The 26,485-nt window shown below is 31.0% G+C and overlaps 1 protein-coding gene across 1 annotated transcript; it reads left to right on the plus strand.

Moving 5' to 3' along the window:
- On the plus strand, positions 1-24,968 carry LOC129219787 (TIP41-like protein). Its single transcript, XM_054854086.1, has 7 exons — positions 1-164; positions 3,531-3,710; positions 9,103-9,199; positions 11,765-11,896; positions 15,191-15,286; positions 19,671-19,733; positions 24,846-24,968. Exons 1-7 carry the CDS (start codon positions 1-3, stop codon positions 24,936-24,938), a joined length of 825 nt encoding a protein of 274 aa, XP_054710061.1. The 3' UTR covers positions 24,939-24,968.
- The last annotated feature ends 1,517 nt before the right edge of the window (positions 24,969-26,485 follow it).

Here is a 26,485-nt window from a genome sequence, read left to right on the forward strand (position 1 = left end):
ATGGACAATTTGTCGGCGAACGTTGGAAAAAGACAGACATTTCGATTTCGATCGTGGAATGTGATTGTCAACAAAAGCCACATTTTGCCATCAAGATGTTTAAAAGCGCCTCATTGTGTTTCAGATAATGAAAGTGTTGACACAAGAAAATGTGATTTTTGCAAGTAAGCTATGTTAAGCTACCGGCTTAAATGAAATTAGCAAACCTTTAAATCAGCAAAACTGAGCGTACCTCAAACTATATTTGCAGCATGTTGCTCATTTAGAAAAATTTTTTAGCACAAGCTATAAAAAAAGCGTTATATATAGGTAGGTTTACCAGACGTCCCGTTTTGAACGGGACAGTCTCAGTTTTCAGACAAAATCACGGTGTCCAGGCCGGTTACTTCATGTCTTGGAAAAAGATAAATTTGATTACAGGTGATCAAAAACGTCTAAAAAATATTTACTGTGAAGGTTTATTTAAATTAATAACTCATTTATGTGCCTCAGAGCCAGACTGACATAAGCCCAAAAATTTGAGATTTTCTGTTTATTACTTGTATGTAGAATCAGAGTCCACATCGAGCCATGTAAACGTAATTCTAAACAAAAAAAAATCCTCTAATTATTTGTCTGTTAAAAAAAAGAGTGCCCATCTATCCTTTGCATGCGCCAGACAAATGTTTTTCCTATCTCCTGTAAAGTAACGATTATGTGATTTACGTTAGTCTGGCTCTAAGATACCGATTTTTAACATTGACCTGCAAAATTAATATTGAATTAGCTTGTGAGGATTTTTACAACAAGATTAAAAAAAGAAAAAAAGCCTTTTTAAACTGCCCCCCCCCTTCTATGCGTCCCTTTGTCCCTTGTTCTAAAGTGACAAAACCGAGCATTGAATCCTTCAACCAGGAGTCTCTGTTAAAACATTTTTATACTTATAAATTAAATAATACATAATTATTAAAAATATTTTACGTTTTACCCTCCCTGATATACTCATGGAAAGTCTTTTTGCTTATGAATAATTTGTGAGCTAGCAAGAAAGCTCTGTTCCAAATCATAGTAATTGCTACTTTTCTAGGTTGCAAACTAAAAATTTCGTAATTAGAGACATTCAACAACTTTATTTCCTAAATTACAGCGCTGCTGTATACTTGTAGATATCGCTGATCGTTTTAAGCAATTCCTCTATTGTCGCCATGGTCAAAATTATCTGTCGCCAAACCAAGTGTGGTCATAAACTATTTTTGAAAAAGCCATTCTTTTTTTTCTTGAATATTCACAAGCAATTGCCTAAACTTAGTAGATACCCTGTTTTCAAGAAAAAATAAATGGGCATCTTATATATATGCAGAATTGTTGAGAAAGGAGGCAGCAGGAGCAAAATCCCTAGGGAATCCCCTCTTCAAAAAAAAGCCCCATTCTTTCTTATTTTACACTTGATCCAAAAACACCCGAATGAAAAGAATCGTGTTACGTCCAGAGAAAAAGAATTTATAATATTTCAAATTTGAAGGTATAGTAAGTTCAAGGGTTCTCCCTCGGACATTTTTTGAAATTTTGTTCTAAAAGATCAATTTTGGATAATCTATGGTGATGTTAAAAAAAAGAAAATTTTGAGGGCCCTTCTCTCGTTCTTTTGTTTTTAGGCTATCTGTGGTTACATTAGGGGATAGGAGGGCGTTCAAAGACTCCTCTGACCTCTGACAAAATTAAAGCTCCAAACCACAATTTTTGATGATGTTAGGTAGATGGGAATTGGTCACTCTTCTCTGTAATTTTTTCAAAATAAAAGTTCTAAAAGCAAAATATTTTGTGATGTGAAGGAGATTTGGGGACACTCCCCCAGAAATTTTTGAGATTGAAGGTCCAAAAATGCAGTTTCAAACAACCTTCGAGGGTTGAAAGGCTGACTCGCTACCTTTGGGGCTTGCGCAGTGAAAAGTTATTTGCTTTAAACATTCGTATTTTATGAAATTTTCAATATTTAAATTTCAAATTTCGTATTACAGTAGAACCTTGCAAAATCGGACCCCCTTAGTCCGTATCTCCGTATAATCTGGATCGATCAATTTTTTTACAATTTGAGGATCGTCAAATATCCATAACATTAATTTTTTTTTTACCCTATCACTGGCAAGACCATGTTATGTCGTTGATTGAGTTCCCTTTTCTTGGCAATGCCACTTTTGAATCAATTTTTTTTCCTCAGTAGGGAAAAAAATTGATTCAAAAGTTGTATGATTAGAGACTTTGTAATAACAAACTAAACATGTGTTTATGTGTAATTCTATGTGTTTCATATAAAGGTGATTTTCAGTAAGCATGTTTTAATTGATTTTTTTTTTCCATTCTCCGCATAATCCAAATTTTCGATATTCTGGATTGGGTCGGATCCCAATTACTCTGAATTATCGGGGTTCTATTGTATACTTCTCTTGTATGCTGTCAAGTTTTCTGAAAGTTTATGGTTTGATGGAAAATTTAGCATATTATAGGCCAAAACCTGCAATCGAAATTGGTATTTTTGAAAGAAATGCTTATTCTTTCTGAATATAAGTGATACTTTTACAATAATCTGAAAACAAATTCTATCTATTTCTCAAACATATTTCCGAAATTTATAACTGATTTCCAGCTTTTTTCATGAAAGATGGTCAAAAAACTTCTGTTGTTTTCTTAATTTGTTGCTGGTCCCCCTGAATGCATGGGTGATATACTTTTTATTGTAAAATGACAACTGGGTCATACCTTTTATGTGACGAAAGCTACAGAAAAATTGGTCTCTTTTTTTCTTGAGATATCTGTAAAAATGTGAGGTTTTTATAGTCCCAATACTTTTGATGGTATAGTGTAGTTAGGCGCATGTGACCTGTCGCTTCATTGCATATTTTTACAAAATAAAAAAAAGGAAAGGAAAAATAAATTTTGCTTCATTCGCTAATTCTTATACAAGAAAAGTTTAAGCATTTGAAAATTATTCATCGTTTTTATTTAATTACTTCCTAGCGTATATATTTACTTCAAAACATTTCTGCAATTCTGAAGTTATTTTTAAACAAGCTTAACCTACCGACAATCCGGTTGGGACATCCAGAGATTGCAGTTTTGTCATTGTCATGAACTCATCAGTCTGGAATAATCAATAATAACCAAGCTGGAGGCAGATGTCGGCTCATTGTAGCAGAGCTTACTTTCATCTTCCAATGAGATGACATCTGCCTCCAGCTTTGTTATTGACTATTCCAGGATGGTGAGTCCATCTCAAGGACAAAACTGCAGTCTCTGGGTGTCATAACTGGCTTTCAGTACATTGCATGTAGTTCTGCTTTCTTGGTCCTGGCTTAAGAGTGGTAACTTACTGCTTAATCTTCACCTGTCATTTTGCTGAGAACTTTGAATGGAGTAGAAAAGAAAGTGCAAGTATTCATTTATATGGCTGAGATAATCGCCGGTTTAATTATTTTTTGTGATGACATAAATTTAATTAAAATGTGATTTCAATGTGCATTATTTTATTATATGTTTTATTTCTTTTTTTGCAGATTTGAAAAAGAACTGGAGCTTCCCCAGGTCCCAGAAATGACATTTGCTAACAATGTTTTAAGGTTGGAACATGATAATGGATTTGCCATTGAGTTTAATGCACTCGATGCGTTAAAAATGGTGGACAGCAAGAATGATTCGCTAAAAGTCGCTGTTGCTGAAGCATGGGCAGAATCAAGGTCATATTTAGATTATCTGTGCTGGTTTTTCATACGTATGTGTTATGTGTGAATGTAGTGATATCTTATTAATCTGGACACCTCAGTAATACTGATTCCTTAATAAAAAATATTGGGTGTGCTAAGTAAGATGAGACTCCAAGGAGATGAAAAAGCTGTTCGAAACCGTTTTTTGATTTTTATTTTATTTTTTTTTTTTTTTGCGCGAAAAATGGATGGAAAGCAACCCAAGATCCAATTTATGTGCGTGTTAGACAATATTATATGGTTATAATAAACTATTAGTTTAATAACTATTGAGTGTAATTTGTTTTACAGCAAAAATTCTTTTTTTGCTGAAACTCCTTGTTGCACTCAGCCAACGTCTTTCCATCCTTCAAAACTCAATCCATTCTCTCAAAACTTCTCTGTAAATATTTGACATTAAAATCATCTTAAAATATTTAATGATTTCTGATTGTTAGGCAAGTGAGATAAAAAATATAAAACTCTAGAATTGTGAAATATTTTTATCGTCTAACATTTGTACTTTTATTTTTTCCCATTTCGAATTATTTTTTTCTCTCACTATTAAAAGCTTAACATGTTTTTTTCTGCCAATTTTTGGCGTGGAAACCAAATTAATTCCCTAATAAAGATGCAGGGTTTGCCGATATATATCACGATATATATATCCACTATTAATCTTGGAAAATATCATGGTGTTTTGATATTTTCGATATTTATATCTTCAACTACACTATTTTTAGTATAAAAATTATTTTAATCATAGTAATATTGTTCATTTATTATTAAAAATAACCAAACAGTTATGTACTATATTTTTATGATGTATTAATACATAATTAATGTAACAAAGTAATATAATATTCTTTTTTTATTTTATATTCATAAAATGATTAGTAATGTAACAATTTTAATTCATAATGAAAGTGCCTAATTAAGTATTAAACGTTAGTCACAAAAAAAAAGAAATTGTTTTATAACTGTACACGAACTAATGCATATTTTTTTATTTCTGAATCATATAACTTTGTAAAAGTAGCTAACAGGGGAAAAAAGTAAAACAGCTAATGCTAAATTAACTCCATTAAAATTGATAAAAATGTAAAATGAAATATTATTTTACATCTACATATTGTAATAATCTCTTTATATTAAATAAAAGTAAGGTCAAAGAAAAACTTTAAAGGAAGTCTGTGGCGGCCTGCGTCCAGGAGGCCCCATAGCACCTACAAATTTAAAATTTTGTACAAAATTACTTCGAGTCTTGGTGGTTTGCACCTGGGGTTTTGTTTTTTTTAAATTTGATTTACCGCAAAATCCGGAAAGTAACCCCCCTATCGATTATATCCCCCCCCCCTTTTTTTGGTGGAAAGTGAAATTATTTTAAAATCCTGAATATCCCCCCCCCCCCCTTTTTCACCTGAAAAAAAATCTGATCATCTTCATTTTCCACTCCCTCTAAAAAAAAAGGATAACATTTTCTGCTTTACTTGAAAAGCAATTACAGAGGTTTAGTTCTCCCCCCCCCCCCGCCCCCATGTGCAGGTTTTCTTTTCTAAAAAAAAAGAAAGAAAGAAAACAGAATGATTTGAACAAAAAAGAAAAAACGGTCTCCACGGTTTATTCCTTCCAAAATGTTTAGACTCCTTTTGATGCAAGGGCGCCTGTTTTTTTTTTCGTTGACAGTATTACAGCAGAAATTTATTTGACTGTACTGCTTTTTATTTATTTTAGAAGGAGTGTTTTTGTTCTGACTTGTGAAAATGAACAATCTTCAACACGAAGCCATTTTGAAAACGTGGCGCCATTTTGGAAATGCGTTGCTTAAAAAGTAGCGCGAAATTTCAAAATTGCCTTTTTTAAAGGCAGAATAAAATAATTGAACGAGTTAATGATCATCAGAAATGTATATTTCACAAAATCAAATAAGAGATTTGTCTCTGTTTGCGTTCGCGAACTTTGCAAAGCTCAGTTTTCGAAATTACAATCTTCGTAACGAATTGGCGGCCGTGATTGCGATTTTTGCTTTTATTCTGAAACAAGAACGTTAAGATTTTGCTTCTTTTCCTGTAACCTTATTAAATTCAGTACATGATGAATTTTCAAGCGATAAATTATAGGGATTTCGCCAACTAAGGTACAAAATCCTTTCTTTTGAAAAAAATGGCGCGCACATGCAATTTTTTACTACTTGAAGATTAAGACAGGTTTTTATTAATTAATTTCTCACTCTTCATTAATATTAACTCTTATTTACTTATTTCTTTTCTGACTCTAAAATTAATTCTACTAAAAACAATTATTTTGGCTCATTTTTCAAAAAAATCTCGATTATAACCTCCCCTTCTGAAATTAACAAGTTTTGTTTTGAAAATAGGGGGGGGGGGTTACTTTCGGTATTTTACGGTAGGTTTTTTGTAATTAATTTTTTAAGCTCAAATTTCGCGTACATTGCCTATTAAAGGGGTAAAAAATTACTTGCCACAGATTAATATTATATATCGTTGGAAAGGGTAGAATTTTCCACGTTCTAGGCAATTTGTTGCAATGCTCTAACTTGAATACAGCAGGTGCTTTTTGCGTTTTTATTTAAAACTTTTTAGCCTTAGCTAACATTTAGGCGCTATTTTCTTCATTACATCTATCAGTAACAAGAAGTTCTGTCTAGAACTAAACGAGCCTACTTTCCCGTATACCAATATCGACTTTCTAATATCTGATCAGTATTCTCAAAATTAGCTAAAATCGTAAATTATTTCAAACATATTTTTTAAATATTTTAAGCTGATTTTGAGAAATAAAGTATGCCTTGCTCATCTAAAGAAGTAGATACGTAAAAAATAAATAAAGAACAAATAAAATAGCAGCACCTTTTAAACAAAGCAGCTAAATACATTTTTTCCATCAAAAAAAAAAAAAAAACTTCAACCTCTTTCAAAAAGAAAAAAAAAGAATTAAAATTAAAAGCTCGTTAAAATAATCATATCAAAAAAAAAATCGTTTGTTTTTCCCCTGTTGCCAAAAATTTTTTAAGAATGATAAAATGTACTTTCAAAAATAAATAAAAACAATAAAATGTCAACTTAAAGAAAAAATTTCATAGTCGAAAAAAAAAATCGTCTGCGCATATGTTTATGTAGAAACATAAAGGACTCCGAATTTCTCCGCCAAAAACTGAATACATAAATTAAAACTTTAGCTTGAAAATTAAAACATATTCAAAACAATTATTTCACAGTAAAAACCATGGCTGTGGAGTCAGAGTCGGAGTCCATCTGATTTTGGGACAAAAGAGTTAAATTCGAGAGCCGAAAGTTTTAAATTCAAACACTCCGAGTTGAAATCGGTCATTTTTCCCAAAACGTCCGCAAGTCTGCCAATATTTGCAGACAGAGTAGGATTTATTATTTGATACAGGAGTTGGAGTCAGAGTCGAATATCCAAGAGTCGGAGTCGGCCATTATTCCTCCGTGCATAAATTTTTGCCAAAGCTACGAAGTCAGATTCAAAGTCGGGAAGTCAGAGCCCGAGTAATTTTCGGGCATAGCAGTCGGAGTCGGAGTCAGGAGCGCCAAAATTGTCGAAGTCGGGAGTAGGTCGTCAAGAGCTATTTCCAACAAAGTTTCTTTGAAGTGAATCCGCCTTTAAGTTCAGAATCTATATTGACTTTCAGTTTCCCCTTAGGCGCTAATGTTAAGAGATTTGAACTGTTCAAATTTGAACGAAAACTTGTTCAAATCAAAAAGATATTTTCAATACATGTTTTTCATCAAAAGCTTTCCCCTACAATGGTTGTTTGGAACCACTTCGCCTCAAAGTTCAAGATTTATTTTTTATTTGAATTTCCCTGTAGGCGCTAATGTTAAGTTTTTTTGAACTGTTCAAAATTGAACGCAAAATTGTTCAAATCAAAAAATGAATTGTGGGAATGACATGTCCTCGCCAAGATCTTTCTAACAAAAAAAAAATGTTCGAATCGGACTATTCATTCAAAAGTTATTAGGGGGGATAGACAGACCGACAGACATTTTCCCCATCTCAATACCCACTTTCCAATTTTTAATTTTTCAATATTTATCTAACTATTTTATTTATTTTTGACTTTTTTTTTTGTTTTTCGGGATATTTTTAAGATGCATTAAGCCTTCTTTCATGCTTTTTTCTTCTTTCTCTGACTTTTACTGGGAAAGTAGACTAAAAAGCGAAGGAATTGTCCCACAATTTTCTTTTTGACACCACTGGAAAGTGCGGCTTTTTTAACTCCAGATCTAACTCGACCTACAGTCGAAAAGCTAAGCTTCTATCTCCAAAGGAAAAAAGTTACAAGCAGTTTTAATCAAGTTCGAAAAATCTCATTTCCATTCAAATTATTGATGTTTTTTTTTCGTTACCATAGTGTTACGTCTTTTCGATTCATTTGTTTATTCTTTCCTATTCATAAATTTTAAGAGTTTCGATTTTAACGGAAAATCTTAGGCTCAACTCAATTCCATCCCCGAGCTAAAGAGCAAAATATGTTACCAGGGATCACAAATATGACTTTTCAAACGTACAAAACTGAGGTTTTGCAATGCTCAGTAGCCTCTAAGCTCTTAGGGCTCTGCAAGTTGGTACAAGTTATTTTGAAACCCAGGGAAAGGGTGCATTTTGTTCCAAAGGGCGTTTGATAATGCGTCTTTAATCTGTTTTTTCTAATTGACGATTTAAACCTTTGCGAATCAAATGGGATTACAAAGCAATCTTCAGGGGTTGGTGAGCGTTAGCAAGCTGGGGGCAGAGTCCCCTAGTAATATAAGAAAAAAAAAGAGTGATTTGGGGATGCATTTACTATTTCGAAGACTTTAGTTAGTCTTGACTGAAAATATTGGATATATATCAACATAACTAAAATTTAAATCATCAATAAGACATTGGACTCTCATTTTAATTCCAAATTTTACAAAAGAAATTTTTTATCAAAAAAAACAGTATTGTATAAATTATTATTATTATTATTTTGGCTTCCAATTATTTGATCACCCTAGTGGGGTCATTTCCGATTCTGAAAGAAGGAGCACAATATTTAATTTGCTTCTGAATAATCATAAGCTGGAAACGCGGGGGTGGTAGCGAGCGTACGCGCCGAAGTTCATCACTTGTGAGGTCATAAAGACCACGCTTTGTTTGAAAAATTGGACATTTTAAAAAATTAAACGTTTTGAAAAGTTTTTTCTTGCTCCATATTATATTTTTACTCATTCAATCAATTTCAATGACTAAAAGTAGTACTTTTGACTGATAGAAACAACCCCATTGTTCAGGTTATTTGTGGATTTGTTAATAACATTGAAGTTTTGGAAACAAAATATTTCTTTTTTCTCCCAACTAAAATTAAAATTACTTATAGGATGGAAAGCCCACATTTAAAAGGAGTAATTAAACCATTTGATTGGACTTACGGCACCAACTATAAGGGAACTTTGCAAAATTCAGATAAAATACAGGTTAGTGCAAATTAATGCAAATTTAAATTTAAGAACATTTTTCTTTTACTTTAGTAACAACTGCTGCATTTTTTAAATGATATGAACTAGTTATAAGGCATGCAAAAATTGTGTTTTTTCTGTTTTGTACAGAGTTGGTCAAAAAAATGTTTTAAAAGAAAAGTGGGGGGGGGGGGGGAGAGTAAACTATAACTTTCTTTGGTTCAAGCACTTTTTGTAAGATGAACAATTTTATTTTTCGAAGGTCATTAAGATTTTATGAGTTGATTGTTAATGAATATTTAATATTCACATTTGTACCTAATTTCTTGATGATTAATTACATAATTATGAGTGAAATCTCGATAATTTCATTTCTTCATAAGTAGAGTTTTCTAAAGGAGAAATATTGTTTAAAAATCTATAACTACTAAAAAAAAATACTACACGTAAATTGACCTTGGCATGAATAAATGATCTAAGAAATGATTTACCGTGAGAGTTGAGACATAATTAACTGTAAATAAACTAGAATAAAATTTTATAAATTAGTTTCTTATAATTACAACTCTCTATGGTAAATAAATAAATAAAAGTAAAATCAAAATCATGCATTCTTAAGCATAGAATGTATTTTACAGTACCTATAAATGAATCACAAGTCTGATGTATATTACACAACTTTAAAAATTAAAAGAGCAACACATATTTTGTTTTAAAATTTAAGAAAAAGTTGCAGATTATGTAATAATGTGCGTAAAGTATCAGTAAGAACACTATACAAAAAGGACATGTAGGCTTTAAGAAAATCATTATGTTTTTCACTGTAGATATTATTTCTCTCACTTTAATACATTTAGGAATAAAATTTCTTTATTAAAAAAGAAAAAAAAATCATTTTAATGAAAAACCTCTAATAAAAAGACAAATTCTAAAGTCTTTTTCAAACCTAATGTATTCCTTTTTTTTTGACAACACAAATCCAAATAATGAAAATATTCTTCTAACACATTTCAATAATAATTTGTCATAAAAAGAGCATGGAGTTACAAAGATATTTTCTGTCATCAAAATTTTATATAGCTTTTTATTCTTGCTCTGATTGCATCATCTATTGTGGACAGGGGTGGATACAGACTGCCATTTTTGGGGCAAGGGGGTGGGGGTCATGCTTAAAAATGACCCCCCCCCCTACAAATATACAGTTTTGGGCATGAAAAATTTCTTAAAATGATTGGTTGTCAATAAAAAGCACAAAATTGGTCAGACATAGGGCTTCTAATTGGCATAAAACATTCGGATTTAATTTTATAAACAATGCAAGAAGAAATTTCAAAAAGTAACTTCAAAAAAATTAATGAATCAAAAAGACAACTGAAATCGTTTGCATTTTATGCATACGGTGTTTGAACACAATGTGGGAGGATGCTACTGTTGACTGTTTAGGGGATTCATGACCCTGATGACCCTCCCCTTGTATCCGCCACTGATTGTGTTCAGAGCGTGATTACCACATCGGCATGTAGGGCACAAGCCACTCCTCTTAGATTTCAGGGTTGCCCAAAATCCTCTTACATACCCTTAATACATAGTTCTCTCCAGGGTTTCCAAATGTTGAGACTATTGTACACATTTTTTTAACAATGCCAATATCCAATTGCACTGCAGAATGATCATTTTTATTCTTAAAAAGAATGGAATCCCCTTTTGAGATCTTTTTTTCAGCAAGGAAAACTATCATCCTAAGCATCTTTGTGCTTAAATAATGATTTCAAAATGTAGAGTACAATGATATCATTGATATATTTGCAAATGCCAAGACAAGGAGAAAATCTCTTATTTGTTGATAAAATTTCCCTTAAAAATTTGGTCTCTTTTGCAAATCCCAAACCATTCCAAGATTTATATACACTGTATTGCTTCATGTATACATGGTTTATATCTATTAGTCTTAAGTAATCAAGTAAATTAAGCAATAAAATGAAGTTTTGGCTGAAATATGCTTTTTGGGCTGTTTTGAAGCGAAAAAGAAAAATAAAAACGACAAACTACTTGAATTTTTTCTCCATGTAATTTTGGATAAACTTAGTTGTTCTGCTTTGTACATTTATGTACCTAATAGGAAAAGTGTCATTGATAAGAAATGTTGCATTGATTTTTTAAAAGAAAAAAGGAAAGGAAAGAAAAACCATTTAGCAAACTTAAATTACTTTAAAAAGAATAAGTTTGCAAAATTATTAATCGGTAATTTATGTCTAAAGCTTGCTGGTTACTTAGCATTAATTGGATTTTATTTTCCAATAATATGTAAAATTTATGAAAACATTTTGGGGAAACGGTTCAGCTTTTCCAAAAAGCCAATTTTAAATTTAAAAAAAAAACACTTGGTTGAAACCAAACAGCTTTTATATTTCTCATTTGATACTTTAGTAAAACTATTAAGAAAATTACAAAAACTTGTTTTTTATCTCTAAAAATTTTTTTAAAAAAGATCAATTTAATGAAAGTTTTCCTATTGAAATGTCATTGTAAATTATTTTGACTTATTTACAGAAATATGCATAGCAATTTTTTCATTTTGTTCAGGTAGAACCAACTGAAGAACGCATAGACATTGAAAAACTGAAAGTAAAGTCAGAAATTTTGTTTTATGAAGATGTTATTTTGTTTGAAGATGAATTAGCTGATAATGGAATTGCTCAGTTTACAGTAAAAATTGTAAGTATTTTTCTTTATATTATTTCTCCTGTAGTAATGTCATGAATGTTTTATTGCTTACAAGAATTTTGTTTTGAATCAGCATAGTTTTTACTTCATGAAATCTTAATGTTAGAATCATTCTACAGTAGAACCTCAAAAATCTGAATCCCTGAGGCCTGAAATTCTGTATAATCCTAACAGCTTGTGAGTAAAGGCCTAAAATTAGATTTGAAAAAAGAAAAATCAATAATTATGATTCAAAAGCTAAGTTAGTTTTTTAATGACAACTACTTTTGATAAATGTTTGAATACAATGCATAATACATCTGCTCTGTAATTAATTATGTTGGACTGAATTCAGTAATCTTTCGTTGACCTAACAAACCGAATGAGTTTGAAGATGCAATGTTGTACTTATGACATTGATGTATTTAGCCCTCATGCTCTATCAGGGATAAAATTGTTTTATTGATACATAACTTTAAACAAAGACTTTCAGATCACTATTGAGCTAATAACAAGAGTTTAAATAGGCTACCAGTAAATCCGTAATTTATCAATAAATCTATTTCAAACAAATCTAAAGAAGTTCTTCTGCCCTTATATAGAAGTTTAGTAAGACCTCATTTGGAGTATGCTGTTCAGTTTTGGTCTCCTTATCTTAAGAAAGATATTAATGTATTGGAAAGGGTTCAAAGGCGATCTACAAGGCTAATAAATGGACTTTCTCATTTAGACTATGATTCCAGGCTTAGAAGGCTAAAAATGTACTGTCTTGAGCATAGAAGAGACCGAGGGGACATGATTGAGTTGTTTAAATTTATTAAAATGAAAGATGTTACGGGGCTGAAGTTTAGCACTGAAAACAGGACAAGGGGTCATTGTTTTAAGTAAGCTATTTAAATCTCGGGCTAACATGGATATTAGGAAAAATTATTATTTTAGCAGGGTAGTGGAACCTCGGAACAGCTTACCAGAAGAGGTGGTAATGAGCAAGGGAGTAGATAGTTTTAAGAGGGCCATTGATCTTCATTGGGGATTGTAAATTGACTAGAACCAGTCTAGCTAGGCCCAGAGCATGTTGCTGGTCGTCACTTTTGTATTTGTATTTGTATTAAAATCTGAACAGGGCTCAGCAGCAATTAGCCTGGATTAATGAGGTTCTACTGTTCATACTTCTTGTTATGTTCATAAAGTAATGGAAGTATTGCACCTCGAAAAATTTCAAACTGTATTTTGAATTTAATCATCCATGCATTGATTTTGAATGGATTTTTCTTGGTATTGTATGAATGAGTCGGCAACCAAGAAATTAATTTTGGCACCCTTCATACATTTTGTCATATCAAACAGTTTTGGCATGCTCTCTCGCTGTGCATTAATCACTAAGTGTGTATGTGTCTTGCGTAACTTAAAAAGTGAATGATTGAAATTTCTAATGTAGGACCTGCATAGCATATAGTTGTGCATTTCATTTTTTTGGTTGCAATGAATCATTCATCTGGACATTGATTACACTTAAGTATTTGTATCACATAACTCTACAAGAAGTTCCGTCTAGAACTAAACGAGCCTATTTTCCCGTATACCCATACTACTTTCTAGTACCTGATAAATATTCTCAAAAATAGCTAAAATCGCAAATTGTTTCAAACATATTTTTTTAATATTTTAAGCTGATTTCTAGGAATAAAATATTCCTTACTCATCTAAAAAAATTAGATGCGTAAAAAAAGAAAAAGAAAAAAAAACGAACAAATAAAATAGCAGCACCTAAAATAGCAGCACCTTTTAAACAAAGCACAGCTAATACACTTTTTCCATTAAAAAAATCTTTAACAGCTTTCAAAACGAAAAAAAAAAAAATTAAAATTAATAAGCTCATTAAATAGATACATCCTATAAAAAAAAATCGTTTCTTTTTCCCCTGTTGCCAAAAATATTTTTTTTAATGAATTAATGCACTTACCAAAATAAATAAAAACAATAAAGTGTCAACTTAAAAAAATAATTTTCATTGTCCAAAAAGAAAAAAAAATCATCTGCGCATATCTTTATGTAGAAACATGAATGACTTCGAGTTTATTCGCCGAAAACTGAATACCTAAATTAAAACTTTAGCGTGAAAATAAAAACACGTCGTATCAACAATAATTATTTCACAGTTAAAACCATAGCTGCGGAGTCAGAATCTGTCTCAATTTGGGATAAAGGAGTCGAATATCCAAGAATCGGAGTCAGTCATTTGTCCTCCGTGCATAAATTTTTGCCAAAGCTACAAAGTCGAAGTCGGGGAGTCGGAGTCCGATTAATTGTCGGGCACAGGAGTCAGTGTCAGGTGCCCCTAAATTGTCGGAGTCGGGAGTTTGCCGTCAAGAGCTATTTTCAACAGGCACTAATGTTAAGTTTTTTTGAACTTCAAAATTGAACAAAATATAGTTTAAATCAAAAAGTGAAATATGGGAATGAGGTGTCCTCGCCGAGATCTTTCGAACAAAAAAAGTTTATTTGAATCGAACAATTCATTCAAAAGTTATTGGGGGGGGGACACAGACGGACATTTTCCCCCATCTCAATACCCTACTTTCCAATTTTTAATTTTTCGATATTTATTTAATTATTTTATTTATTTTTGACTTTTTTTTTGTTTTTCGCGATATTTTTAAGTTGCATTAAGCCTTCTTTCATGCTTTTTTCTTCTTTTTCTGACTTTTACTGGGAAAGTAGGCTAAAAAGTAAATCATAGAAAGTTCAAATAATCTTTTAAATTGTTCTGTGTTAAAATCAATGAAATTTTTAACACTCAAATTTATTCTTAGAAAAATAACTAGAATGGTTTCAAGAACAGTACTGCTGCCGGCAGGTCAATGGCATTAAGTGAGTTTTAGAGTTATGTGAACAATTGAGTTTTTGCTTTCCAACAAACACCAGTAATACATTAGAATTTGAAGTTTTTTCATGCTTTATTTTCTATGGAAACCAAACAAGCATATTTATACAATAAAATTGAAGAAAATAGTCCAAAATGCAAAAAAAAAAAGGTCAATTTTAGATAGTGCTGTTGACCTGCCTAAGGCAGAATAAACAAACCATTTTGATATAGCTGCTTTTACTTCCAGAAAATCTTGAAAACCCCCTTTTTACTAAAATAATGCATTTGCAATATAATTATTTATTATGAGAATATGTTTTAACCTAAAAAAAGCTTTTACATTGTGTACAAATAAGTGATTGTAATGTAATATTTTGAGCATGTAATATATTTTTCTGATGTAGTATTTAAGTAATCGTGTACATTTTCCCCTGTTTTAGAGAGTTATGCCTGACAGTTTTTTTGTTTTAATGAGGTATTTCCTTCGAGTTGATAATTTAATAATCAGAATAATTGACACCCGCATTTATTATGAGGTAAGAATGCATCTTTTTCTATATACCTATTTGTTACAATCTTTTTTACCTTGAATGTAAAAAATGCATGGACATAGTTAAAAAATTGATCAGTAAGTCATAAACATTTGCATCTATCGTTGGAGCAAACCTAACCTGGCAGCATCATAATGCTGTGATTGGGACCTGCATAGCTTTCACAATGCTGCCAGGTTAGGTTTGTCCCTACTATAGTTATTTTTCTTAGTTGAATTCTTTTGTACAAAAATTATCATCAGTGTGCATACATAGCTTATAAGAAGTACTTTGCTGCAATGGTTTTTAAGGATTTTTACAGTTTAAAACCAAGATATCTGACATTTAAATAAATGGTTTTATGGTGTTAAAATAAACACTTTTTTAACACCATGTCAGACATTAAAAGGGAAGTAATCAAATTTCCCGTAAAGATATGCTGGAAACAGCAGTTTATTGACGGTATAGCCAATATATTGCTGAAAGGAGTTGCAGGGCTTATAGTCCTCCTATATCTCCCACATTTTCACAATTTGTCAGATATTGTCCTATATTTTCTCAGTAACTCCTATATTTTTTTCATTGGATGTTAAATGCTACCCAAAAATCCAAAAACCTTTGATACATTTGTTCTTTTTTCTCCACTGCTCTATGTGCTCTTACATCTTTAAATTTGGCATATGTACTAAACTTCTGTTTAATTATTTTTATTTTTATGAAATATACAAAATATAGATGATTTTACTTGCAACTTTTAATTTGTTTTCAATTAATTACTTTCTTTTAAGGAGTTTACTTTGTAATTTTAATAGTATGTCATGTTTCCTTTAAGTGTACTGCTGTAAAGATTTTGAAAGATTTAGATTTTCTCACATATAATCTTACATGTAATTCAAATAAACTATTGTAGCTCAAACAATTGTTTTTGAAAATGCGGTGTACAGATTTTGGTACCAATTCAACTTTGAGTACTTCAAATGTTTCAAAGCTTGTAGCTTGCTGAAAAATATAACTATCTTGATGAACTAAGTGTCATTTAATAGGATTTTGTCTGCTTTTTTTTTTTTTCAAATATGTACCTATTTTGTGTGTAGATTTTCCAAGAATTTCAGGAATCGGTCTTAATCTCAGATTTTTTTATTTTGTTGGCTCATTTTTTCCAATCTACTCTAACTCGGTTACAGTGTTACAAATTGGACAGGATAATGGATAGTTCTATGTTCCACTTGGGCTCGTCTAAAACACTCTTTTGTTCAGCAGATTAGGTCCAATTCACCCTTTATGCATATGTTATGCAGACATTAACTGTCAGTTATGGATAATGCCAATTACAGTGAGCACCGGGTAATTGAAAATGCCACTTTAATAAATCAATTCCTCGAAAGAAACAACAGAAACAAAAAAAAAAAATCCTGTTTTAACATTGAAAAACTGCTGAATATTTGAACCAAATAAGCCGCTTAAATGAATCAAGCATATGAGACAGACCATTTCCTACAAACGGGTAGCATTCGCGACTTTGGCTTTGTTTAGTAAAATTAGTTTTTTTTCCTGTAAATGATGAAATGAAGGGGAGGCAGAGTGTTGCACACTTTTTGTAATGGTTTTCTCAGGAAACGTTCTACCAGTGAGATGGGGAGAGACATGGAGTCAACAGGACTTCTGTGCTCTCAGCTTCCTCGTCGTTTGTGTTGGCATTGAAGCAATGAGGTACCAATACCCAGGACTAAAGGCAGATTTATAACATTGAAAAATTAATGTCCAAAGTAATTATTACCTAGTTTTAGCAATCAATAAAAGAAGCATTTTTCAAAGCACGTATGTTAAAATCTGAATTTTGTAATTGCTTTTTCATACTGTTTTGCGATAAAATTCTTTAAATAATCAGCAAATGGATATTTTGAGTAAGTAGTATACTTTTAATAATATCTTGTTTGGATATAAATTTAATAAAGTTCTCTTAAATTGTATGTAGAATTCCATGTTTAAAAAAGAAGAAAAGAAAAACATGCCCGCACAATTTTGCTTAGTTGAATCAAAATTGTTTTAAACAAACATGATTTATATAAGCGGCTATGGGTATCAAAATTCATTTCCTCTGACATCTGTTACTTTTCACATTGCTATGATTTCATGCATTATAGAATTGTGTTGATAATGGCGCTCAGTTTTTTTTTTTTTTTTGCACAGTGCTTTTAACTATCCTTTTTCAAAATTCCCATATATTTTTCTACCTAACTCCTATACAGTTGACTCCCGCTACTAAATGATTCGACTTATGAGAAATGGCTATAATGCGAATTTTTTACGAGTAACAAACTTTAGAGCCAACGCGAATTTTTCGTTCACAACACGAAATTTTTTTGAAAGCAAGTATCCGCTACTTAATATTGATTTCATAAATGTTATTATATCCCTTTAAGCATCACTGACAGTGAAAGTTCCCACACTAAACTAGTCTAGGCATCGCGTTGTTAGTGCGTCAAATAACCAGTCAGCATCTTTCATTTAATATTTTTTTTCATTCTAAATATGAAAGTTGATGAAATATACTGGCACCTTAGTGGTACCTTCATCGAAAGTTTGTGACGTTGTGAAGAAAAAGAAAGTTTCTGCTTGAAAAAAAAATTGCTAAGATTCTCAATATGCTTGAACATTGAACAACTACAAAACGTCGACTGTAGTGCGACAATAAGTATGAGTGAATCTTCCATACGCATAATTAAAAGTCAAAACAAAAAGATATCTTTAAAAGTTCAGAACTTAATTTCAATATTTAAGCTTGCAGAGCAGTCTACCAAAGTAAATGTCATGAAAATTGAAGCTGCTCTTGAATTGTGGGTTAAAGAGATCAGGAAGAAGGGCTGTTGCCACAAATCAAAACGTTATAAAAGAAAAGGTGATGCAACTGTATTTAAAAATGTACCCTCATATAAATAAAGTAACCCGCGTGCTTCAACAATGAAACTCTCACCACGGCATGATAATTTGATAATGTATTTTGGTAATGTTCAACATGCAAGGAAAGGCTTTATTGTAACAAGACTGAACTCGATCTGGTAACTTAACTGTTTTACTGGTAAGACTCATTTCATTGGAATGAAGAAATGAAAAATGGTCACCAATGAGTGCTACCTATTGGAAAATAGGGTTAATCCACTGGAGTTAGGATTAAAACTTAAAACTACCAAAATATCACCAAACCGGCAATGGCTGCGTTCAAATGTAGATGCAAATTTTCACCTGTTATACCATGATGGGCGACTTTCTAGTTAGATAAAAATAACAACCTTATCATTGGAGCATAAATCATCATTATCTTCATTTTTTAATTCATAAATATAGTTACTGTATCTACTGTTCAGTACTATTATACAGCAGCATTTTATGATTACTACATACTGTGTTGTTTTATTTTATGTCTTTCATTCCCATTGATCATTCATTTTGTACATCTCAAAGTATTTCATGTTGAATAAAACAGTTTTTTATTTTTTAAATACAGTAAAAATTCAGTTCTTTATGTAAAAAACTTTAGTGTACAATTGAGGAATGCTTTAAAGTAGTTTTAGGGGTGTTTATAAGTGTCTAAAAGAATTTGGCATGCTTTCAAAAAAAAAACTGTATACATATATTTCTCCACAACGCAAAATTTCGACTTACTCGAGGAGTCTTGGAACGCATCCCTCATGTTAGTCGGGACTCGACTGTGTATTTTTCTATCTAAACTCCTATATATTTTGCAACCAAACTCATATATATTTTTCCTTTTAAACTCTTATATATTTTTTTCCCTTTTGCTATGAGCCCTGGAGTTGTTACAAAAGAGTCTGAATATATATTGTTTTGCTTCTTTAGCTTATTGAACAATTTTTAAAATAAAAAATTTAAACTGACTTTATTATTGAATTTTTGTTTAAAGTACTTATAGCAAATTTTTATTCTAACTTTATATGAAATAATTTTGTTGGCTATTTCTTTTTAATCTGTAGAGAAAAAAATTAAGATAACTAGCTTATATATAACAATAACAATAGTAAATGCGTTTTGAAAGGCTCAATAGAGAAATGTTGGAATTGGACATTTTTTCGTGCTTTATTTTCAACGGAAATTAATAAGGCAAGCTTGTGCAATAAAGCTTAAGACAATAGATGACCAAAATGTAAAAAAAAGAAAAATGAAAAATGTACAGTTTCTGCTCTTAACCTTTACATGGCAGAGTAATCCAGACCTTCTGCTCTACTAAAATGTCATTGTAAGCTTTTTTGCCTTAAAATGAAATCATATTGCATTGTTTTATTGAATGTTGTTTTTTAGAATTCAAATGAAGTTCTTTAATATTTCTTTTTAAGTTAAGTTATTTAGAAACTTAATGTGTTTTATTTATTAGGAAGGCACAAATCATCTGCTTAGAGAACATATGACAAAAGAAAGCAAAATAAAAGATTTAAAGGTAAATATCAAATAGTTTTTTTTTTTTTTTGCAATCATTTTTATCAATTAAAAAAAAAATTAATGGTTTAATTGTGCTGAAATAAAGTATTCCTTTTTGGTTGTATATTGTGTAGCGTCAATGTAACAATAAAAATACTTTTTGTTTGTGTGGAGGGGGGGGATTCCATTACAATTTCCCCCAAAAGGTAAAATGTTTACATGTTCGCTGATGCTAAATTTTACTTTAAATTATCAATATTAGACTTCCAATAAATTTGGTTCAATTGCTTTGAATACCTTTCTGTCTTTTGCAAATTAAGGAATCAAAAATCAAAGTTTACTTTTACTGTAAATTTGAAGAGTTAACCTTGGGAAGAGAATATACCAAGTAACAAAGATTAAATTTTCAATGGAAAAAACTATCCAAAGAAATTTTTTTAGCACTTGCTTTCTGTTACAAGTCAATGCCTGAATTATTGATTTGTGTAGAACAGCAGTCATGAAACCTACTTAAAAAATAATATGGTTACACCTCAAAGTCATAAAAATTACATGTGTTTGTATTTTAATAAAACAAAACAGGATTTCTTCTTTACAGTAACTTTAAAACCTTTTATCTTTGAACTAGATTCTTTATGTATCTGAGACAGTAGCGCCATTTACCCTTTTTAATCATCAAAAATGTTACTAATGGGGAACTTATGACCTCATAAAGTAGCAAAACAATGCCCTTATGTTGAGCTAACACTAGACCGATAACCACTTGTTGGAAATCAAATGTTCCAAAAAAAAATCGGCAGTTTGTGACTAAACTAATTTTTAACAGCTTGATTTTATTAAAATTCATTAAAATCTTAAAGTTATCTTTGTACATTTAAAAAAAAAGTTATGTAAAAGAAATTGTGACAGGATGTCAGTGGTGGGCCTGCGCCCAGGAAACCCCCTGCAGCCTTGAAATTTTGTACAAAAGTACTTCAAGTTCCACGTTTGCACCTGTGGGTTTTTATTTTAAATTTTGAAAGTTTAATTTTTTTTTTTAAATTAATTTTGTAAGCTAAATTTTTTTTTATTTTTTCATTCTTCGCTTTATTATTTCGTTTTGTGATCAACTAATTCCAATTTGTTTATCCTTCAATCTGTTTTTTTCTGCATTTCTCCATTTGTTACATTGCTTCCATACATAGTTTTTCCATTTTTCCAGCCGGTAAATTTACTGCTAATTTATTCAGAGTTGTTCATTTTTGGACTATTTGCATTGTTTATGGATCTTCTTCGAAATTAATTACTTAACGGTTTTTTCCTGAAGGAATTATATAATAAATTTTGGCTCCAGGCGATATTTTGCCTTTTTTGTTTTGTTAAATTTCTATTTTTTCGTATTTATGTTGTCTCCTGTTCCACCGTGTTGTGTTGCTTTTCTAGGATGACTTTTCATCCAGATGCTCATACTTCTTTGCAATGAAAAAGGTGTTCCTTGTAACACCAAAACACGTGTCTGCTGTAATTGGCATTTTTTGTGCTTCAAAACGTTGGATAACTGATTATTTGCATTTAAATCTTTGCAAATCAAATAAGAGAGCGAAGCAATCTTCGGAGGCTGGTGAGCCCCCAATATTTAAAATATTAACTAAAATTATGTTTATGACATTTAAAAATGCCTGAATAAAGTAGCCTGTTTTTAATCATCATTAATGTAATAATATGACAATACCCATAATATGAAGTCTGAACAAGAATACTTTTCACAATAAAAAATTAGCTTTTTTATCAATACATGGTAAATTAGTACAGAAAAATGTGAAAATGACTTACAATACCTTACATCTGAAGCAGAAGCCAACAAAACTGCTGTGTAACAAATATGACTTAATTCTTTTGTATGGATATTTTTGAGACAGTTGTTGAAGATGAAACCTTGTCTGTTTCTGCAATTTAGTTTTCATTGTTTATATTTTATCCCTATAGCAAATTTTTATGAACTGAAGCATTGAGTTAACAATACAAATATAACAACTCAAATATTTGATCATGTGAATTTTTCTCTTTTTTCAAAATTATTTTATTCTTGTCTCTGTAGGCTCCTTGACTTTTGAGTAATATTTATTCAGGGTGGCGACAGGAACTGGAAGAAAAAGTTCCCTGACTTTTCCCTAATTAAGTTCACCAAATTTCCCTGATTTACGCTACCAATGATAATGGTTTCCTGTCTTCGCCCTCCTTGAAAAGCATTACATATTAAATAAAATACAGTGTTTAAAACGGTTTAAGCTGTTAATTAAAACTATATTTCGAAAAGATGCCCCTTTTTTGGGGGAGGGGGTAAAAATAGTATATTAAATTATCGACAGAGAAATATTATAGGAAATATAAAACAAATACTTTAATTACAGGAGCCAGTTAACATTAGAATTCTAAGAAATTATTAAAACCACTGTTAAAGACATATTGAATCATGATAAAACTCAAAAATTTAAATGGAAATAATCTTGAACTGAATTTTCAAGCAGTATAATTGTTGCGGCACGAATAATAAAGTGATAGTTAAAGTATAGAAGTAATGTAGTTTTACTTACATAAATCATTAATACACATATTTATGTAAAACAAAATTGAAATCTTTCAACAACCAGTCATAGTGAGCTATTTTCTAATCAAGAACTTAACTTTTAATGAATGAATACAGCATTTTAACTATTAAAAAATAATAAAAAAATTTATGTACACAACTCAATTTCAAATGATTTCATTAATTGTTGAAAAAAAAAATCTTAGATTACTTTAGTAACAAACAACATTGAAATGCAAAAACAATTATTAATTTCAAAATATGTATGTATATGGTTTTAAAATAAAAGAGTTTAAAGTCTGGAAAAAAAAAACCTTCATGTAATCTGAAGTGACAGCGAATAATACCATAGCAAAAAAAAACTAATTTGATTTTCAGTCAAAATTCAATTTTAGCAATTAAATTAAAAACGCCAAGTGATAACTTTTAAGATTTTATCAGCATTAATTTTTAAAAAAAACAAGATTTTTTTTTCTTGAAATTGTGATAACAGCTAAATACTTCAAGACAATGAGTAAAGGCAAGGGAGCAAAGTCAATAATGATGGCTTCCTCTTTGCCTGTAGGGTTGTTTATTTTATGTAGCATGGAATGTGTGGAAGGAAAATTCAAGCTAGCTAAAATGAACAACTTTACAGACACAGAAGTAATCTTAGGAAGCTCATCCTGAGATTGAATACTTGAGGAAAAAAGGTGCACAAATATGCAGCAGTGTATAATCATACCTCATTAATTTTAAATTTTTTAAAACAAATAACTGGTGGAAAACTCGTAGGGAATTAAAATACTTCATTTTGCAAAGAAAAAAATTTTTTTTTCTTCATTTAATCAATTTTCCCTGAATTTTTGTTATTTTTTCAAAATTCCCTGAGTGATAAAGTTTCCTGACTTTTCTCTGATCTGTCGCCACTCTGTTATTCCTATTTCTATTTCCAGATATTTTCTTAAATATTTTTTACAAACATCCAAAAAAGGCAGATTTTAAATGTGATACAGTCGCCTCTTTTAGTATTTCCCTCTCTCATTGCTAAAGTATATTAAAAGTAGTAAAGTGTAATTAAAAAAACAAATAAATGTATTAGGAGCCATTCATTAATTACGTAAGGGTCTTGAGGGGGAGGGGGTTGGAAAAATCTCTACATACCCTTACTTTGGGGGGGGGGGGGGGGTCAAACATATTCTTACGTATTATTTACCAAGTTGATATTTTATATTAGAAATCGTGCGGTCTAGTGGTTTCGCAGGGACTATATTTCATTTGTGCCTGGAAGGTAAAAAACGTAGTAAGATGAGCTGATTATTCTTTGTTTAACAAAGAATGATTAGTGTAAAATATAATAAAAGAATCGCAGTGGCATGTTTTATTCTTAATTAGTATCGCATCATATACAAAAAAATGTGGAAAAAACATTCAGTCTAGATTCCAGCGTTTTAGTAAATATATCTTTACATGAAAAGGTTTAATTTAATAATACAGTGAAACCTGTGTTTGTTGACCACTTGCGGTGCATTACTTTAGTGGTCAACTTAAATAGGTGGTCAACTTAGAGTTTGATTTATATGATAAGGGCTAATTCCGTGCCTGAAAAATGGGTCAACTTAGACAGGTAGTCAACTTACAAGGGTGGTCAACTTTACAGGTTTTAACTGTAGTGAATTTGATCCAGTGATGTAAGATTCGTTATTTTATTATTTTGAAACGAGCTGATGTGTGCCTCACATGACTTCCTTTTACTCCAATTTAGTGTAATTTTCCCATTATTGGCACTTTTAATGTGATTCAACAGTTTATTTTCTAAATATCACCAACAGTGGCTAAATTGAAACCAGTTTTAAAAAAAAAATCGCCAAGTTGGCGACAAAGCTGGCGATATATCGCCAAGTGTCCGCCAAATTGTAACATCATTTGAGTTACATCGAAATTAACAATGTCTTCCCCCCAAAAAGGGGCAAAAGACCCCCTTAGAAACATCCGAATGCAACCAAATGGGGAGGTGCACAACTAGACCCCACTAGGAGTCTACGTACCAAATTTCAACTTTCTAGGACATACCGTTCTTGAGTTATGCGACGCACATACATACATACGTACATACAGACGTCACGAGAAAACTTGTTGTAATTAACTCGGGGATCGTAAAAATGGATATTTGGCGTGTCTATACGTTCTTAGGCACTTATCCACGTGTGGTCGAGTCGAAAAAAAACTCAACATTCATTCAGGGGTGAGCAACATGGAAATTAAGGTCGTTTTTTGAGTGAAAATTTTTTCGCAAATACAATACTTCCTTTTTTGTAAAAGGAAGTAAAAAGAAATGGAATCTTACGTAAGAATAGGGGGGGGGGTGAAAAATCTTACGTACCCTTACATGGGGGAGGGTCGAAAATTGCCAAAATCATCCTTATGTAATAATGAATGGCCCCTTACAGTAAAACCTGTAAAGTTGACCACTAAAGTAGTGCACCGCAGGTGGTCAACTTACACAGATTTTACTGTATGTAAATTTACATTTTTAAACTGCACTGTCATTGAATGTTGATATCCTGCTTTTCATTCATTAAACAGGTTCCAATAGGATTGCTAGGAAATCCACAAGAACTGTGGAGTCATATGCCAATCAAACAATTTGAGTATGAAAAGCTGAAAATTGTATCATAATATTTTTTTGAAAAACTTAAGCTCATGTATTTATTTTAAAATACCAGTTTCTTTTAATATTTTATGACTAAAAAAATAATCTTAGTTTATACACATAAGTTTCTTGGTGCTCAAAAGCCAACATCCTGATTAAATGTAACATTACTTATTATAAGAAAATTACTTTTATCATTGTAAATATTTTGTACATATGTGTGAATTGTTAAATTGATCATTGTTTTTAAATCAAAAACCTTGTAAAACACAACACTAACCTGAATAGTTTTGGTTGTGCCATGTTTCATAAATTTAGTCAGTTGATTTTTTGTGTAATTTTTAGCTATGATTCTGGAAATGACCGTCATTTTCCCCCATTTTCTTCGAGAATTTTTGCATAACATATCTTTCAAAAAGTTGCAAAACAAAAGGCCTGAATCTTTAAAATAGACTTAAAGTATCTTTAAAAAAAATTGAAAAAAAAAAAACATTTTATTCAGTTTCTGCTAATACTACTATGCATCGCTATGTCTAAACACCGAATATGATTGTATTTACCCACTATCTGATTAATTTCTGACAAAAACTACCAAAAACAAAAATTTTAACTTCTTTTTATGTGCACTTCTTAATTATTTGAACTAGTGTTCACCCAGTGGTCGAAATTCAACCATAGTCATGATTAAAAATTTGAACAAAACATTTATGAATTTTTATGCTTCCAATATTTTTATTTCTACACTTATAGACTCGTCAATGTTACTTCTGGGAACGTACAGTTTTATATGTTCTTACAGTACAAAACAATGTCAAAAACAATTAAAAGGGAAATATTTTAAATGCCAGTGGTTACCTAAAAAGCCTAAATTACCTAAATTTTTGAAATGAGGCAGTGAGAAGCAAAGGGGTGTAAGTTGCAAAATTAAAAATTTGGAGATAACCAGTGCAAATTCACTGCCTCATTTGTCAAGTTGGTCTCAATTTTTTTCTTTTACCTAAGTGTGGAAAAGTTTTATATCTCTCCCAAAAAATGTTTGTTTGTCACTCCAAAATGTTCGTTTTTCTTTTAAAATATTTATCTAAAAGAGGGTTAAAAGGAATATTTTGTTATTCAAAATTATTAGAAACGTATGAAGGTTGAGAGTAAATTCATCCGGTAGAATACATAAGACTAAAAGAGAGAAACTGAGTAATACAATAAAGCTGCAACATCTTTACTAATAATAAAGCTGAAAGTCTCACTAGACCGTTCAACCGATTTTTATGAAATTTGGCACAAAATTAGTTTGTAGCATGGGGGTGTGCACTTCGAAGCAATTTTTCAAAAATTCGATTTTGTTCTTTTTCTATTCCAATTTTAAGAACATTTTCCCAAGCAAAATTATCATAAGATGGACGAGTAAATTACCAAGTTATCATAATGTGGAACCGTAACATGGGCAAGCCAATTGGCGAGAAATTTGTCATACATTATTTGTAAATATACAGGGAAACCAAAAAACCTTTTAATTTTCTACTACAGGCAAAGCTGTGCGGGTACCACTAGTGTTGAATAAAATTGTAATTGATGG

Source organism: Uloborus diversus, chromosome 4 (genome assembly GCF_026930045.1).
Source record: "Uloborus diversus isolate 005 chromosome 4, Udiv.v.3.1, whole genome shotgun sequence".
In the NCBI taxonomy this organism is placed as follows: domain Eukaryota; kingdom Metazoa; phylum Arthropoda; class Arachnida; order Araneae; family Uloboridae; genus Uloborus; species Uloborus diversus.